Source organism: Neltuma alba, unplaced genomic scaffold (genome assembly GCF_004799145.2).
Source record: "Neltuma alba isolate B1F8T4 unplaced genomic scaffold, ASM479914v2 tig00008273_pilon, whole genome shotgun sequence".
NCBI classification, from domain to species: Eukaryota; Viridiplantae; Streptophyta; class Magnoliopsida; order Fabales; family Fabaceae; genus Neltuma; species Neltuma alba.
In genome coordinates, this window is record NW_021634981.1 from 14,391 (window position 1) to 32,454 (window position 18,064).

At 33.8% G+C, this 18,064-nt stretch overlaps 3 protein-coding genes across 4 annotated transcripts; all 3 read left to right on the forward strand.

Moving 5' to 3' along the window:
• Positions 1-5,079: 5,079 nt before the first annotated feature.
• On the forward strand, positions 5,080-7,063 carry LOC114753909 (caffeoylshikimate esterase). Its single transcript, XM_028942611.1, has 2 exons — positions 5,080-5,619; positions 6,262-7,063. The coding sequence occupies exons 1-2, from the start codon at positions 5,095-5,097 to the stop codon at positions 6,706-6,708; spliced, it is 972 nt and encodes a 323-aa protein (XP_028798444.1). The 5' UTR covers positions 5,080-5,094; the 3' UTR covers positions 6,709-7,063.
• Positions 7,064-10,634: 3,571 nt separating this feature from the next.
• LOC114753910 (root phototropism protein 3-like) lies at positions 10,635-12,452 on the forward strand. 2 transcript variants are annotated; one of them, XM_028942613.1, is made up of 3 exons: positions 10,635-11,680; positions 11,837-12,401; positions 12,436-12,452. In XM_028942613.1, the coding sequence occupies exons 1-2, from the start codon at positions 10,967-10,969 to the stop codon at positions 12,359-12,361; spliced, it is 1,239 nt and encodes a 412-aa protein (XP_028798446.1). In that variant the 5' UTR covers positions 10,635-10,966; the 3' UTR covers positions 12,362-12,401; positions 12,436-12,452. The 2 variants fall into 2 exon arrangements, with proteins under 2 accessions (XP_028798446.1, XP_028798445.1); XM_028942612.1 differs by lacking the exon at positions 12,436-12,452 and having other exon boundaries at positions 11,837-12,423.
• Positions 12,453-15,787: 3,335 nt separating this feature from the next.
• Positions 15,788-17,629, forward strand: LOC114753908 (molybdate transporter 2). The gene has a single exon (XM_028942610.1). The coding sequence runs from the start codon at positions 15,937-15,939 to the stop codon at positions 17,353-17,355; it is 1,419 nt and encodes a 472-aa protein (XP_028798443.1). The 5' UTR covers positions 15,788-15,936; the 3' UTR covers positions 17,356-17,629.
• The last annotated feature ends 435 nt before the right edge of the window (positions 17,630-18,064 follow it).

The following is an 18,064-nucleotide window of genomic DNA, read 5'->3' on the forward strand; positions in this document are numbered from 1 at the left end:
ATGATAGCTTTTCGTGAAATTATTATTTTAATTATAGTTTAATCCGCCACATCTTTTGTCCTGTAAAGGAACATGCCATTATCTTTTGTACTAATATCTTACTACCTCGTATCCTAAATATTAGCTTGTTCATAGCATAATTTAGAGTACAAGTGACCTATTATATGCATGACTGGAGGCAATACTAATTTCTTGTTCAATTTTTCTTTCATAAACTTAAAATCTACTGGAGTCACTTTACATTTGAGATTAATCTATGTCAAATATGGAGTATTAAGATTAAAAACCTCTCAATAAGTATGTTTTTAAGATTTGAATTTGTGTTCTTCTTTTTATGGGATGACATTGCTTACTATTTCAACTAATAATATCTTATACAATCTTATTATATATCAATCTATTGTTTTTTTTTTAATTTAATAGGTTCGATATTTTAGGCTGGTTTATATATATATATTATCTATGTATGATGAGTAGGTATATAATAAGGCATCAACTAGACTGATTTAATACTACCTCCGGTTCTTAATATAAGACCCTGTTTGACTTTTATTTTGGTCCTAAATATAAGACCCTAATCCATTTTGTTTCTCATATTTATACATTTTTTTTCAAAATAGCCCTTCTAATAATGATAGTTCTAGTCAATACACTTGATTAGTAAGGATATTTTAGGAAAGACAACACCTATTTAAGACAAATAACTAACTCAATTTACTTTCTTAATCTCTTCAAATTAGTCAACTGGCTCTTATAATTAGGACCGGAGGTAGTATTATGCATTTGCTTGGACGACTGATGTTGAAACTTAAAAGAGTTATTAGAAAAATAAATTAAAACCCCACTCATTCACCATTACTGGCCACAGTCTTGCTGGCATGCCATCTTCACCCATATTGGAAAAATAAAGGTTGGCATCAGATTTAAAAAAATCTGTCATTATTAAAAAAAAAAGTTATTCATACAATTTAATGTATGAAGGATACTTAAGCCTTATATATTTAATACATGTTTCTTCAATCAAGTGAATTTTAAAGGATCGATAACATGAATAGCAAAAGTTTGTTATGGAATAAATAATACTCCTCCGATCCTTATTATAAGACCCAATTTGATTTTTTATTTGGTCCTAATTATAAGACCCAATCCATTTTGTCTCTTATATTTATGCATTTTTTTCCAAGATAATCCTTCTAATAATGATAGTTTTAGCTAATATACTTAATTAGCAAGGATATTTTAGGAATGACAACACTTATTTATTATAAATAACCAACTTAACTTACTTCCTTAATCTCTTCAAATAAGTCAATTGGGTCTTATAATTAGGACCGGAGGAGTATTTAAAAAGATTCACATATCTTGTGGCCCAAAAAAAAAGGATTCACATATCTTAATTTGATTAGAAACAAACACCTTGAATAACAATATTTTTTTATCATTAATATAAGATCTAGTTTGTAATTCAAATTAAATTATAAACTAAATATTACATTAAAGACGATCAGTAGTACTACTTCCGATTTTAAATATAAGAACTAGCTGACTAATTTGAAAAAAACTAAGGAAATAAGTTAAGTTAGTTAGTTGCAATAAACATGTATTATCTTTCCTAAAATATCCTTACTAATGAAGTATATTGGTTAGAACTATCATCATTAGAAGGAATACCTTGAAAACAATGTATAAATATAAGAAACAAAGTGGATTGAGATATTATATTTAGGATTAAAATAAAAATCAAATGAGATCTTATATTAAGGACCGGAATTACTATATGTTTGCTCAACCAGCTTTGAGGGAGTAGCACCATCCCGTGCTGAACTGCGTGGCCCTTCCTATAAGCAAGTGTTGGGTGTGTGTTGATGAAAAAAAATAAAACATTTGTCATGTTATTTCAAATTTTTTCGGGCCCTTTCACCAAGAATGTGGTTTAGGTTTTTACTTTTTTTGTTTGGCATATGTATCTTCTTATAAGATATTATCAGATATTAAATATGAGTATTTTCTTCAATCGATATTCAAATTTTAATTCTTTTCATTGCGAGGGATTAACCCTTCCACTATACTTAAGTTGCTTAAGTTGCTTTTCTTTTTGAGCGGCAAGCTAATGTTATTTCAAGGGTTATTTATAAATTCCTGGCCCAAAATTCGATAGAAGCCCACTAAGCCCAACATTTCTGGGTCAACCACCCAGGCATCAACTTGTTCTGTAAGTATTAACTCAATTCCTTATTGTCCCCAAAAAAAAAAACCTCAAATCCTTAAGCATTGCCCAAAACCTATAATACAACAGGCAGGCTGCACAAACCAAGAAGAACCCGGTACACCGGGCATCATGTCCACCAGATTCTAATTTCTTGTTATGAGTTCTTGTTTTGAAAAAAAAAAAAAGAAGAAAGAAAAATTAGTGTAGGTCTCATGCGAGTTTGATAGGACTATTTAACGGTTTATAATGCTACTCATCAGAATTTTTATATCAAAGCAACTTAAGTGTTTATACATATAAAGTTCATATGTTTTTGTTAAATAAATTAAATTACGCATGTAGATTATGGGGGTGTTTAGATAGAAATCAAACCATGATTTCAAAAATACTTTTACGATTTACGAAGTAAATATGTAGAGGAGTCTATCTTGTTTTACTGAAAAGTGCTTCTCAAAATCACTTTTACAAGTTGCAAATACCTCCTATATCACATCATATGTAGTTATATCCAGTACGCGGCGGCCAATAGAAGACAAAGACCACCTACCCAACTTATGGGACCCACGCAACCTAAAACCATGAGTATGGCGAAAGGCCATTTCCATTGCCATGGACACAAACAGGAATAGCCCATTCTTTCGCATACTTTTACTGGGCGAAAATTACCTATTGGTATTTAAAACTGGGTCTGTTTACTGTTTATTATTTATTATTTTCGGGACTTAATATGAAAATTGATTATATTTATTAATTTTTTAAAATTAATTATGTTGATATTTTCTTAATAATAATTAAATAGGAGAAGGAGGAAAGGAATTTAAAAAAATTTATTTAACTGATATTTTTAATTTATTTAAATTAATTAATTAAATGTTATATTGGGAATGGAGAAGTATTTATTTAGGCATTCTGTCCTGTGACAGCATGCAAAACGCACATTCATGGTGTTCTATTGGACAACATTTCTGACCAGTAGGGTCGCACCAGCGCATCGATTCATTCCAGATGTTGACACCATCAGCCTGTTCCTTTTCTAATTTTGTTTGAAATGATTTATAAGTAATATTCTTAATTGAAATACGAGCAATGTTTATAAACGTTTATTTTATAGTTTAATTTTTTCATTAAAATAAATCAATATTAAGGACGAAAGGTAATATAATATATATACACACATATATATATATGCACTCTTTTGGTCTTGTTTACAAGACAGAAAGAGAAAAATTTTTTGGCTCTTATTTATAGGGCATTTGAAAAATTTTTTATGTGGATATACAATTTTATTTTTAATTTATTATTATATTCATTTTGTTTACATGAGGTATAATGTATATTTAATAGACATAAAATTAAAAAGTTGTTAAATTTTAAATAAGAGTTAATGAAGTTTAAGGTTTTTTTTGTCTATGTAAAATATGTTAGAAGTGACTTATAAATAGGACCAGATAAGTTTTTTTTTGTTTTTGTTTTATCCTATCCGTTGCATTATTCTTTTAAATATTCCTTGACGTGAGTAAATTTATTTAACACGATAACTATTACTCCTCCGGTCCTAATTATAAGACCCAATTGATTTATCTGAGGAGATTAAGGAAGTAAGTTAAGTTAGTTATTTATAATAAATAAGTGTTGTCATTCCTAAAATATCCTTGCTAATTAAGTATATTGGCTAAAACTATCATTATTAGAAGGATTATCTTGGAAAAAAATGCATAAATATAAGAGACAAAATGGATTGGGTCTTATAATTAGGACCAAATAAAAAGTCAAATTGGGTCTTATAATAAGGACCGGAGAAGTATTTTCCTAGCACTTCTATTAATTTGATCCATTAGTTTATGCCATTAATTACCATTGTTTTTGACCCCATATACAAAAGGGGAAATTTCTAGCTAAACCTGAACAAATGTAGTCCATCAGACCAAAATGAATCAAATCCCCAAAACTGAAGGGAAAAATACCAGCATCATAATATCCTCCATTTTTAAATATCAGACTTATTCCTACTTTCCACCCAAATGAGATTTAAAAAAAATAAATAAATCTCCAAAATATAATTTATTTATATAAAGTAGGAAATAGTTCCAGTATTTTATAATGTACCACCCAACAGCCTATATTGGAACAAGTCATCTATTTCTTCGAAAAAATGTGCCTCTCCTAAAATGCATAGTTCATGACACCTACGTGTAGTTCACGGCTAAATCATCAATATTCTCTCTGTTTATTTTCCCCCCGAAGATTTTAGTCTTAAATTAGCTCACGCAATGTTTAATTCCAAGAATAAACAGATAAATAAATAAACAGGGATGGTCAAAGGAATAGCTTACTCCCTTTGTATTTTATTATAAGATCCAATTTTATGAATAGATCTGTTTTTTTTATAATTTTTTTTGAGTTTGTCTGAATATTTAATACATTATTACTTATTTTACCTCTAATTTAATATATTTAATACATTATCTTCTTTTATCTTACTATTATCCTTTCATATTTATTTATTTATTTATGTATAGGGTATATTTGAAAAAAATTACATTCATTACATATTAATTATTTTTAAAATCACATAATTTAGTTTTAAAAAAAAGCCTTACAATAAAGGAAAGATTATAAAAAAATAATTCCACACCCAACCAATGATGGAGTGGGGAATCATAATTCAAAAACCCCAAAAAACGAAATAGAGTGCACCTAACCTCTCGGGACCCACCATCCACCAACCCAATTTTCTAGTTATTTTTAAATTAAAAAAAAAAAGTGGATTCACCAACTCCCGGGCGTGTTATCTCTTCATTGATGAAGCACGAAACTCAGAGATCCAAAGTGGCTTCTTTAAAATCACAGCTCTGCACGCCTTCCTTGCTTTGCCTCCCAACATCATGGCTTCTGAAACTACTCCTCCTAATTTCTGGGGCGATATGCCCGAGGAAGACTACTACGCCTCTCAAGGAGTTCGCAATTCTAAATCTTACTTCCAGACTCCCAATGGCAAAATCTTTACTCAATCCTTTCTTCCTCTGGATCCCGCCACTCCCGTTAAGGCCACCGTCTTCATGAGTCACGGCTACGGCTCCGACACCGGCTGGCTCTTCCAGAAGATCTGCATCCACTACGCCACCTGGGGCTACGCCGTCTTCGCCGCCGACCTCCTCGGCCACGGCAGATCCGACGGCATCCGATGCTACCTCGGCGACATGGAGAAGGTCGCCGCCTCTTCCCTCTCTTTCTTTCTTCATGTCCGCCGGAGTGAGCAGTACAAGCATCTTCCCGCTTTCCTCTTCGGCGAGTCCATGGGCGGCGCCGCCACCATGCTCATGTACTTCCAATCCGACCCCGACACGTGGACCGGTCTGATCTTCTCGGCCCCGCTGTTCGTCATGCCCGAGAACATGAAGCCCAGCAAGGTATAATAAAATTTTATTTGATTTTTTTATTTTGATATTAAATTTAATATTTTAATATTTTTTTATATTTATATATTTTTTTAAGTTAATTCTTCTAATAATAATGATAATTTTAGTCATTATACTTAATTACTAAGGATATTTTAAAAAAAATAACATATATTTATTATAAATAATTAACTTAATTTATTTTTTGATCTTCTTAAATTAATCAACTAATTATTATACTATTCCGGTCACGTTTAACCAATTTGATTAAATTAAGTTTATTAGATAAATTAGTTAATTATAAGAAAAGTAACGCATTTTTCCTAAAACATCATAATCATCTTTCTTAATACTCCATCTTCCTCTTTTACTTGATTATAATTAAAGGAGTATCTATAGAGATAATTTTAAAAAAAATTGATAAATATAAAAAATAAATTTTATATTTAAGATTAAAATCAACTTAATAATTAAATCTTATATTAAAAAAGTGAAGGAGAATTTAGAATGGGAGGAAGTATTGAATTTTTGTGAGATACTAATTTATTCAGGTAATCTGATTAAATAACTTTGTCTTCACAAGTTGTTAAATGACGACGAAATTATTTTGTAAAGAAATGTTAAGGGGGTTGGTGATTTTCTGGTGGATGGCAGGTTCGGCTGTTCCTGTACGGTCTTCTGTTCGGGATAGCGGACACGTGGGCGACGATGCCGGACAACAAAATGGTGGGAAAAGCCATAAAGGACCCTGAGAAGCTGAAGATCATAGCGTCCAATCCCCGAAGGTACACGGGCCCACCTAGGGTTGGCACAATGAGGGAGCTGGCTAGGGTGTGCCAGTACATACAGGATAATTTCTCCCGAGTGACGGCGCCGTTTCTCACTGTCCACGGAACCGCCGACGGAGTGACGTGCCCGTCATCTTCCCGTTTGCTGTACGAGAAAGCATCCAGTGAGGACAAGAGCTTGAAGCTTTACGATGGGATGTACCATTCACTGATCCAAGGGGAGCCCGACGACTGCGCTAATCGGGTGTTGAAGGACATGCGAGAGTGGATTGATGAGAGGGTCCGGAGGTATGGGCCTAAGGAATCTCAATGATTTGGGCTCCCTTTGGCCCAATTTTGTGGTTGGGCCCACGTTGTCTAATCTTCCCATTTTCATGAAATGAAATTTACAAGTACTAAGGAGGTGTTTGGCTATCAGGAAAAATGCTTTTTTTAAAATACTTTTTACACAAATCAAGATAAACTCCTCTATATACTAAAAGTACTTTTAAAACCATAGTTTTGAATCCATCCAAACATCCTCTAAAATGAATTTACAAGTATAGATATATGAATTTATATGAATTGATGATGGTTGTTCTCTTTGAGCATTATTACCATTATATGGTTTGTTGCCATTGCACAAGCAAAGTCCAAGTAGTTTTGTAATTTGTTGTCAAGTGACCCAAGTTCCACCTTCCCCCCCCCCTCCCCTTTTTGCTTTAAATAATTATCCGAAGAACAGAAGAGTATTTAAGAGTTGAGGTAAATAACTACGAATTTATATTTTTTTCAGCCATACATTTAAAAATTAACATAAAAATATAACTATGTGCGACACTTATCAATATCAAATCATCAATACAGATAATAAAATTAATCACAAGATAAATTATTAACAGGGCATAAATAATAAGAATTATTTATTAAATTTTATATGATTCGTCTACGTATGGTGTGTTGGGGGCTGCCAGTATTCTGATTTTTGACAAACACTTACATAATGGGGCGTGTTTGGGTGGATGGTATAGAAAGTAGAAACTGACCTGTAGGGACTTCCTTCATCTGCTGCCAAAATTGCTCATGGAATCCTTTTGCGTTCCTACTTATTTAGGATCTAAATAAATATAAGCCACTACTGTTTATAAACACATTCACTCCTATAATACTCCTTCGATCCTTAATATAAGACTCATTTAACTAATTTGATTAGATTAAGAAAGTTAGGTAAGTTAGTTAATTTAATAAATGTGACACGTTTTTCCTAAAATATCATAATCATCTTTCTTAATACCCTCTCTTCCTCTTGTACTTGATTATGGTTGAGGAAGTATCCATATGGGTAATTTAGAAAAAATTGATAAATATGAGAACTGGGTATGATATTTAAGACTAAAATCAACTCAATAATTGGGTCCTATATTAAGAACCAGAGGAGTAATTAAAGTTAAACTAATCCAAATATAAAGTGATATCCACATTATATATGTGATAACTGATAGGGTTACAAAAAATTCTTGGAGGGTATAAAAATGACTTTAGAATATCTTAACATATCATTTCCATAATTCTTGTTTAACTTTCTAAGACCTGAAATTGATTACTTCCTCTTGTGATCATAGGAACGTAATGTTAAATCATTCCCTTGATCTTCTATGAAATTTCAAAATATTTTGGGTCTAACTTTTTAATTATGTGCCTTACATGGTCCTTTATTGAATTTGTCCCTTAAATTTACCGACCCCTTGTCGTTTTTTTCCCTTTCAGGCTTCATATATTTGTTTATTTATTTGCCAAAATTTCAGAATTCCCACCTGCTTAGTCTTGTCTTGCCTTCCTCATACCTCAACCTTTGCTTTGAGGGTTCGGTGGAGGCTGCTAAACTATGGAACCGGTTTCAATATTAATCACAGTGATAAATATTATGATATTTATTGTTGCAATAAAATCTAAACTATTTAAAATTAATTTTAATGGTTTAGACTTAAAATTTTTAACTAGTGATTTTTAAATAAAAACTAATTTTTTTAAAAATATATAGTTAAGAAATTATATTTATTTTGAATTATGTATCTATTAGAAAAATGTTTTTTGAAAAACAAACATATTAAGTATTAAATCTCAACCGTTCATATTAAATTTGAATGGTGAAAATTTGATAAGTATTACGATGCTTATTACTATGGGTACTGAAATTCATTCCGTTAAACTACACATATAAAAGGTATTAACACCTAGCAAATACTCCCTTTAAGATTTTTTTTTTTTTGGAAATTGTTTTTCCTCCCACGGTTACATTCTCTCTCGCTCCTATGATTCTCTGTCTGCATTCGCCTCCCTGAAGGCCTGAAGCAAGCAACTGAGAAATGGAGGCTGTTCTTCAGACTAAAGGATTTCTTTCTCCATCCACAAACCCCAGAAACAGGGTATTCCACCAATTTGGTCCTCACTTCTTTAGTCCTTTCCATCAAAGTTTTCTCCTTTACAGTTTAAAATATAAGATAAACTTTATCTATTTACAAGAAACTAGTAAAATCAGTTTAAAATAATAAATATATAAGGTAGGTATTTTTTTTCTCCAAATATACCCTTATTAATGAAAAGAATAAGTAAAAGATGCAATAAATGAATCAAAGAGGAAAGAGAATACATAAGAGGTAAAATTGAAAAAAAAAACTCATTAAATGCTCAGACAAAAGTAAATGTTACCTTATAAAAAAAAATTTAAGCCCCACTAACTAAGTTTAGCTTATATTTTGAATTGGAGGGAGTATTATTTTTAACCTGAAAGGAAGAACTTGTTTGCATAATTTATGTCCCCCCATTTTGTTCTCTATTCAGTGAGCCAAACGAGTTATGCTTTCAAACTATTTTGTTACGGAGCTGTGTGGTTTTAAGGGAGTTGAAGACACTAGAACCATGTCAGATTCTCCATCATTCCTCATTTCCTCCTCTAATAAAAGTAAAAATTCACATATTTACCCAAAAAAAAAAAGGTAAAATATATAGCTGAGAAAAGAAGAAATCCTAATTTTCGGGCACTTGTTTCTGGGGGACGCTTAATATCAGATGGAAGCGAAAGCCCGTCCCAAACGCCGGAAAACCTGATTGCAAGTTGCAACAATACAAGAGTGATGGAAAAATATCAACCCATTCACCCTAAACAAATAAGGAGGAGGAGAACCAACCTGCCATGGATAACCGATATTCCCTTGCCCAATCAAATGTGGAGCAATGTGTCTCTTTAGATTCTTCGGTGGGCTGGACCAAGTAATGAATGAAGTGGGCCCAATAGCCGGGGATGCATTTGTCTGCTTCAAATCAAAACCAACGAGTAAAATATGTATACATAATAACAATGATCTCACAAGCTACGTGTCATCTAAAGGGCCGTTTGGAATATAGACAGTTTTTTCAATTGTGACTTATAAAATACAAAATAAATATATGAGAAAATTTTTATATCGACTTACGTGAAATATAACTATAAGTGATTTTATTCACTTTTGAGTCTTGACAATACTCATCCATTTCTTACTTTCAGTAGAATTCGATGAGTACCATGATATTCATTAAATATGAACCATAAAATTTAATATGGATGGTTGAGATTTAATTTTTTTATATTCTTATTTTAAAATTTTTTTAAATAGGTACGTAATCCAAAATAAATATAGTATTTTGAATGTCAATTTTTCAAATCAAGACTATTAAAACCATATTTGAATGATGTAGATTTAACTCTAAAGTTAAGCATTATTATGCTCAACACCGAAACTGGCTCCTTAATGGGGTTTATTAAAAAGCTGAAAACAAATCTAGCTACTAAATGCATTATTAAATTAAGATAATACTACTTCTAATCTTAATTATAAAAACTTATTTGTAAACTACAAGCAGAATTTTATAATTAGAATAGAAGCCAGTAGTTAATAATGAAAACTTTACAAAATACGTGGATAGAGGGGAGGCAAGCTAAAAGGTGTGTAACCATTCATTCATATTATCTCGCGCATCTCATGATTTCTATGATTATGTATCTGATTCTGAGTTAACTTATTGTTTAAGTAATTTTGTACTAAAAGATCAGTATGATTTTGTCCGCCAAAAGCAACGCGTGCGTGAGCATTTGGGAGCTCCACATGTCATCATGGTGCCATAGACTCGTGATTAAAAGACCAGTACGGAGTAGGAAAGGCAACCAAAAAAAAAAACCTGGAAAATTGTCTGCTATTCCCATTGAGATTCCTTGGGATTATGCTGTGCACATGCAAAGACGAGGAACGAGAAGAGAGAAGAGAGAAGAGAGACGTCTGCTTTTCAAGTCGCTTTCATGCATTTGTGGATCTTCTTCTTCCTCATATATATCTTCCTCCGACCATCACTTTAACTCATCTTCTCCGTCCGATCGAGTCAGGGAATATTTTGTGCTGTGTTCATAATCTGTGGTCCCTTAATTTCCTTGTCCATCTCCTCAAAAAATCTTCCTTCCTTCTATATATGCATCAACCAGAGATCCTTACCACCAGAAGCTCCGCCATAGCAACGAGGTTCTTCTTCTTCTTCTTCTTCTTCTTCTCACGACCACCAAAATGATGACGAAGCAGTCCGACCAAGCAGATGGGTGTTCCTCTGAGAGCTGGTTGGACGATGCTTGCATTCTCGACATCGACTTCTTCGTGAAAACTCTCTCAGGCATTAAATCAAAAGGCGTGTGTGCAGACCTAATCGGCTCCGTTATCACTCACTACGCCTCCAAATGGCTCCCTGAACTCTCTTCAATCGACGTCGCAGAACGAAGCCTCACCCAATTCCAGGAATCCCCCGAAAGCGTCGCCGTTTCGTGGATGAAGAAGCGCTTCTTCGTCGAAACCCTGGTGGGCGTTCTGCCTCCAGAGAAAAACTCGATCCCCTGTAATTTCCTGCTTCGCCTTCTCAGAACAGCCAACATGATCGGCGTTGAGGCCGCATTCAGATCGGAGCTTGAGAAGAAGATTTCGCGGCAGCTGGATGAGGCTTTGTTGAAGGAGCTAATGATTCCTTCTTTCAATCACACCTGCGGGACATTATTGGATGTAGAGCTCGTGATTAGGTTGGTGAATGAGTTCCTGAGTTTGAATGGCGAGGGAGCGAAGAGCGGTGCTGCTTTGCTTAAGGTAGCTAAGTTAGTGGATTCGTACCTCGCCGAGGCAGCCATTGATGCCAATTTGAGCCTGTCTGAGTTCGTTGCGCTCGCCGGAGCTCTTCCTCCTCATGCAAGAACTACAGACGATGGCTTGTACAGAGCCATTGACACTTACCTCAAAGTATGTGACATGCGTTTAATTATGTTAGTCAGAGTGCTTCATTATGGATCGAGTTAACTATCCACCTATCAATCTACTGTTAATTAATATACAAAATCAAAGCCACCTGATACAATTAATTAGGAATCCAGGAAAGTGACAGTGATTTTGTTGAAGGCGCATACAGGGGTATCGAAGCAAGCAAGGAAGAGATTGTGCAGGCTGATAGATAGCAGCAAACTCACGCGGGAGGCGTCTCTTCATGCGGCTCAAAACGAACGCTTGCCGGTCCGAGCAGTGTTGCAGGTCCTCTTCTCCGAGCAAACCAAACTGAACCACCATCGGTTGGAGCCGGCGAGGTGCGTGTCGAGGCGAGAAATGGTGGGAAACCAAGGGAAGGAGATAAAGAAGCTGAAGGAAGAGGTGGTGAGGCTGCAAAGCCAATGCAATGCGATGCAGGCGCAGATGGAGAAGATGACGGAGAAGAGGAAGCTGGGGTTCTTCTGGTGGAAGAAGCCTGCAATAATGGCCACCTCTACTGCCAGAGGCGGCGGGAGTAGGAGTGTTGAGATGAATAGCACAGAAGATGAAAATGATGACAATGGGACTGTGGGGCTCCAGGCACAAACGCCTATGCACGTAAGGACGAGACTGCTCAAGGCTAAGGCTCATCATCCTAAGTGGAGGAGATCCATGTCTTGAATCATCGGTGTAGAAAGAGGGCAAGAGTCATAATATTTATATATATATATATATATATATATATATATAAGCAAATAAGTGCAGGCTTATAGTACTGACTACTGAGGATCGTTATAATAATTAATAAGGTCGTGTCTTTTTTTTTTTAATTCAATTAAGAGTGAGTCAAATTAACTATTCTTCATGTACTAAATATAAATTATATTATAAATTAATTCTTATATTTAAAATAAAAAAGTAATATAATAGTGTACGTAGTTTGGTTTTACACTTAAAACGTGCCTTTTAGATATTAATAATTAAAATTAATGATTCATAAAAAATATATTTTTTGTTATAATTTTATATCATAAAATAAATTTTATATTTAAGATAAAGAGAGTAACATTTTATTTTTAGGAATTCATTTTTACATGTTACATGTTACTGCTAATTTGCAACTGTGATGTGATGACGAAGATATCGAACCGTGGGTGCAAGTGGGGTCTGGTGTGTCTGTATATTCCCTTCCTTCTCGAATGTAAACATTATTACTGCTTCCGGAACCAATTATAATAACTAGTTGATTAATTTAAGAAGATCAAGAAAATAAATTAAGTTAGTTATTTGTAATAAATAGATATTGTTTTTTTAAAATATCTTTACTAATCAAGTATATTGGATAGAACTATTATTATTAGAAAAACTATCTTATGAAAAAATACATAAATATTAGAAACATAATAAATTGAGATCTTATATTTAAAATAAAAATAAAAATAAAATAAAATCTTATACTAGAGACAGAAGGTAGTAGAACTTAGACATAGTTGGTATCTAAAAATATATCCTCCCCCTCCGCCAGTTGAAGTAGAAGTACCCTTTAAATTTAACTTTTTTTAAATGGTTTGATATTTCTTAATACAAGATGTTCTGAAGCAAATAATAATTTCTCAATGACCTTATTCTAAAAACACCTTTCATTAATTAAGTGTGAGTCAATTAGAGATTACTGGTAAATGAAACGAATTTCTTGAAAACAATTTTATAAAATGTCAATTTTATTCAAACTCAAATAAAAAAATCACATAAAAAAAACTCGCCAGCAACACTCAGTCAATTTGAACAAAATTCAAATGAACTAAGAGGGTGTTTGGCAATTTCAAAAAAAGTGCTTTTCCACCCTTAGTTTGTTCCAAAACCATAATTTCACGAAAAGCAAAAAAAAAATATTTGCTTTTTGAAAATGTGGTCCTTTTTTTTCACATCGTAATACTACTTCTAATTATTAATATAAAAGTTAGGTAACTAATTTGAGTAGATTAAAAAAATTAGTTAAGTTAACTATTTGTAATAAATAGGTATTGTCTTTCTTAAAATATCCTTTCTAATCATGTGTATTTGCTAGAAGTACCATTTGATGAAATATTTAACATGTATAATTACTACAAGGACTACTTTAAAAAAATAGATAAATATAATAAATAAAATGGATTGGAGTTTTATATTTAAGACCAAATTGAATATCAAAATAGCTCTTATATTAAAAATAAGAGTTAGTATATTGTTAAAAAAAAACCTAATTGTGAAAAAATATTATGGGATTTCATATTTAAAATTTTTAAGGTAAAATAATATTTTTCTGTTGACAAAAAAAATTATTTTTTTAAAAACATATTAATCTTATTTTATAAATACATATATACATACTAATTATTTATTAATTACGTTTTTATATATTATTTATTGTGTTAAAAAAATATACTATTAAAAATTTATTACTTCAAATAAAAATATATTATAAAATCTATCTTTTATGTAATCATTATATTAACTTATGCTCTTTTTAGTAATTTACACATATAAAAAGTGCTTCTGATAACAATTATCCAAATATTCTCATTTTATCAAAATCTATTTTTTTAAAAATCTCTTCTCCAAAAGCTATTCTTTAAATCATAGTTTGGTTTCATCTAAATATCCCCTGAAACAGAAAGCCAACCCAACACAATAGAAATAAGAATAAAAATAAGAAGGTAAAAAAGACCAAAGATAAAAATAAAAGGATTCATTGGTCTTCACAATTTACACCAAAAATGCCTTGTGAATCGAAACGTAATACTGGTCAAAATCACCAATATTTACTTCCAAGGGAAAATTAAGGGGTACAATGACAACATTAGTGAAAGATGACGTTAATTTTTCATGGAACTCTGCGTCATTCCTTACTGCTCCGGTCCTGTGTATAAAATAAAGAAAAATATATTTTTAATATGTTTATAAGACATTTTATTAAATTTTTAGTATGAATATATTATTTTATTTTTTATTTATTATAGTGTAAATAATTTTTTTAAAAAGTGTATATAATAAATGAAAATAAAATTAAAAATTTATTATATTTTAATAAAAAATTAATGTATTTTAAAAAAAAATTTATTCATATAAAATATATTAAAAGTATTCTATAAATACCATCAGGAGTATACATTTGATAACCCGGATCAGTGTCGAGGGGATAAATGAAGTTAGAGGGCGTGAAAAGTAACAGAAACCCATGAAGCAGACACAAACGTGATGTAAGCAGACAAGGATCTTTGATTTGAGACGCACCTAAAGGTCAAGGGGGATCAGCTCAATGGCTCCCACTCAGATTTGAACTTCCGTTACGCTTCTAATTTCTCAATGGCTAACTCCATCTAACTTTCTACTTACATGTCAAATGGGAATCAACTATAATAGTTAACACTTAAATAAATTAACCACCTTATCACTTATCAGGAACATCAAATTTAATAATCTTGTACAAAAAAGGCTGACCATAATTTTCTTTCTTTTTTCTTTTACTTACAATTCCCTGCTCAATATCTATCATAATTGCACACAAGGGACCGCACCTGTTGAACCCAGTAAATGAAAATTAAAAAAGAAACCCTCAAAATCAACATAAATTATTGTTAACAGTGTGCAGATCTCTAACAGTGAACTAAAAGTCTCAAAATTATTCTGTACTGTGACCAGTGGACTCGAATTGAAAGGTGAAGATTGATAGGATGATTGCTTCTTCGTTAGCTCATGGCTGGCCTTTCTTTAGATGCCCTATCATTTGAGTGCTTCGAATATAAATATTAGAATCTAAATTTTACTCTCACTGAGGTTGACAAAAACTAATTATTAATTCATGCGTCACCCTCCTTTTATCTCAAAAGTCAAAAGCATTGGTTCTTCACTTCGCTTTTTGGTATTTCAACTTTCATCCGTTCATATAGTTCTCATCCCATGCCAACTTGGGATGGGAAAAAAAATAAATAAATAATGGCACTTGGCACCACCCAATAAACAAACCTGAAAGCAAAAACCATTTGGCTGGAAAATCAAAACCAACATTAAAAAAAAAAAAAAGATATTTAAGTGAATTAAAAGTTAAAACCCATCTGTGCCTCGCGTATCGTAATCACCATCATGCTTGCCTAATTGGCTTGGCTTGCTCGCTTGATTTATTAACCATTATCAATCATTATTGATATATAATATGCGAGTGTTTGGATTTCGAGGAAATCAACCAGAGATTCCGCCACCATCTTCTCCGCCACACTATGGCGGGACACTCTGTCTCCGATGATCATCCAACCGTCACTACTCCTCTACTACGCAACCGGTGGCCGCGCCCTCGCCTACCGGATTCCATCAAGCTTAAAACTTCACTCTGGTCGGAGCTCTCTGGGGCCGTCGGCGATCTCGGCACGTACATCCCAATCGTTCTGGCCCTTGCTTTGGTGAACAACCTGGACCTCACAACTACCCTCGTCTTCACCTCTCTCTATAATATCGCCACCGGTTTGCTCTTCGGGCTTCCCATGCCGGTCCAGCCCATGAAGTCCATCGCTGCGGTCGCCATCTCTGAATCGCCTCCCCTCACTATCCCCCAAATAGCTGCCGCCGGCCTGTCTGTCGCCGCTGTTCTCCTCCTCCTTGGCTGCACCGGCCTCATGACCTTCCTCTATCGTTACCTCCCCCTCCCCGTAGTTCGCGGCATCCAACTCTCCCAAGGTCTCAAGTTCGCTTTCTCCGCCGTCAAATACATTCGTTACTATCAAGACATCTCCGCCTCCAAATCCGGTCCTCCTCGTTCCTGGCTAGGCTTCGACGGCCTCATCATCGCTCTCTCCGCCGTTCTGTTTCTCATCCTAACCACTGGCGCCGGGGTCGATGATCACAGCGAAACAATGAATCTCAGCCAGGAAGAAGAAAACGAAACTCAACCCGACCCGAAGCTCAAGATTCGAAGGAGATTGCGGGTTTTATCAGCAATTCCAGCTGCTCTCATAGTGTTCTTATTCGGCTTGATCCTCTGTTTTATCCGTGACCCTTCTATAATCAAGGATTTGAGATTCGGTCCATCGAGGATTTCCGTAATACACTTCACGTGGGAGGATTGGAAAATAGGGTTTCTCCGGGGAGCGATTCCGCAGATTCCACTATCAATTTTAAACTCAGTAATAGCAGTATGTAAACTCTCAGGCGATCTGTTCCCCGAAAAAGAAGCTTCGGCGATGAAAGTTTCGGTGAGCGTCGGGATGATGAACTTCGTGGGTTGCTGGTTCGGCGCCATGCCTTGCTGCCACGGAGCTGGTGGGTTGGCCGGTCAGTATCGATTTGGGGGAAGAAGCGGAGCTTCAGTGGTATTTCTGGGGATCGCGAAATTGGTGCTTGCTCTGGTTCTGGGGAACTCATTCGTTAGGATTCTGAACGAATTCCCGATAGGAATCCTTGGGGTACTCCTGTTATTCGCAGGGATTGAACTGGCCATGGCTTCTAAGGACATGAACACGAAGCAAGAATCGTTTGTGATGTTGGTTTGTGCTGCAGTTTCTCTCACGGGCTCAGGTGCTGCTCTAGGGTTTGGATGTGGCATGGTGCTGTATCTGGTTTTGAAATTGAGGGAATTTGACTGGTCTTCCGCTTCAAACAAATCCAAATCTTCTGAGGAAGAAGGAAGCAGCTCCATTGCCTGAGACAAATCCTGTTCTTGCTTCACTTTTTGCTGCAACTATGGGGTTATGTCCCTTTGAAAGGATCACACACAAACACCATGTGATCTTGTGGCAGCTTCCATTTTCTAAACCTTGCTTCCTTTTTCACAAGCCTCTCAAGCATCCTTTCCTCTACTTAACCTTGCGTATTGTGTATTGTAAATTATACATATAATCAGAGTAACATAGCATCTAATTGTATTTATTATTTATATAACCTTTGTGCATGAGTTAGTGAGCCCCAGAGCGTGCTTTATGTGTTGGTTCAAAATTTTCTACCGTCTCCCGTACTTAATATAATACTACTTGCTACTTGCTGTCTTTAATATAAGATTTTATTTGATTTTTATTTTGATTCTAAATGTAAGATCCTAATCCATTTTATTTCTCATATTTATGTATTTTTTTCTAAGATAGTCTTTCTAATAATGGTAGTTTTAACCAATACACTTGATTAGCAAAGATATTTTAAGAAAGACAATATTTATTTATTAAAAATAACTAAATTAACTTATTTTCTTAATCTCCTTAAATTAGTCAACTAGTTCTTATAATTAGGACTAGAGGTAGTAGTTAGTTTAATTAATTCGATTATATTAAGAAAATTAGTTGAGTTAGTTATTTATAATAATATAGTGTTGTCTTTTCTAAAATATTATTGCTAATCATATACATTAATTAGGATTACTAT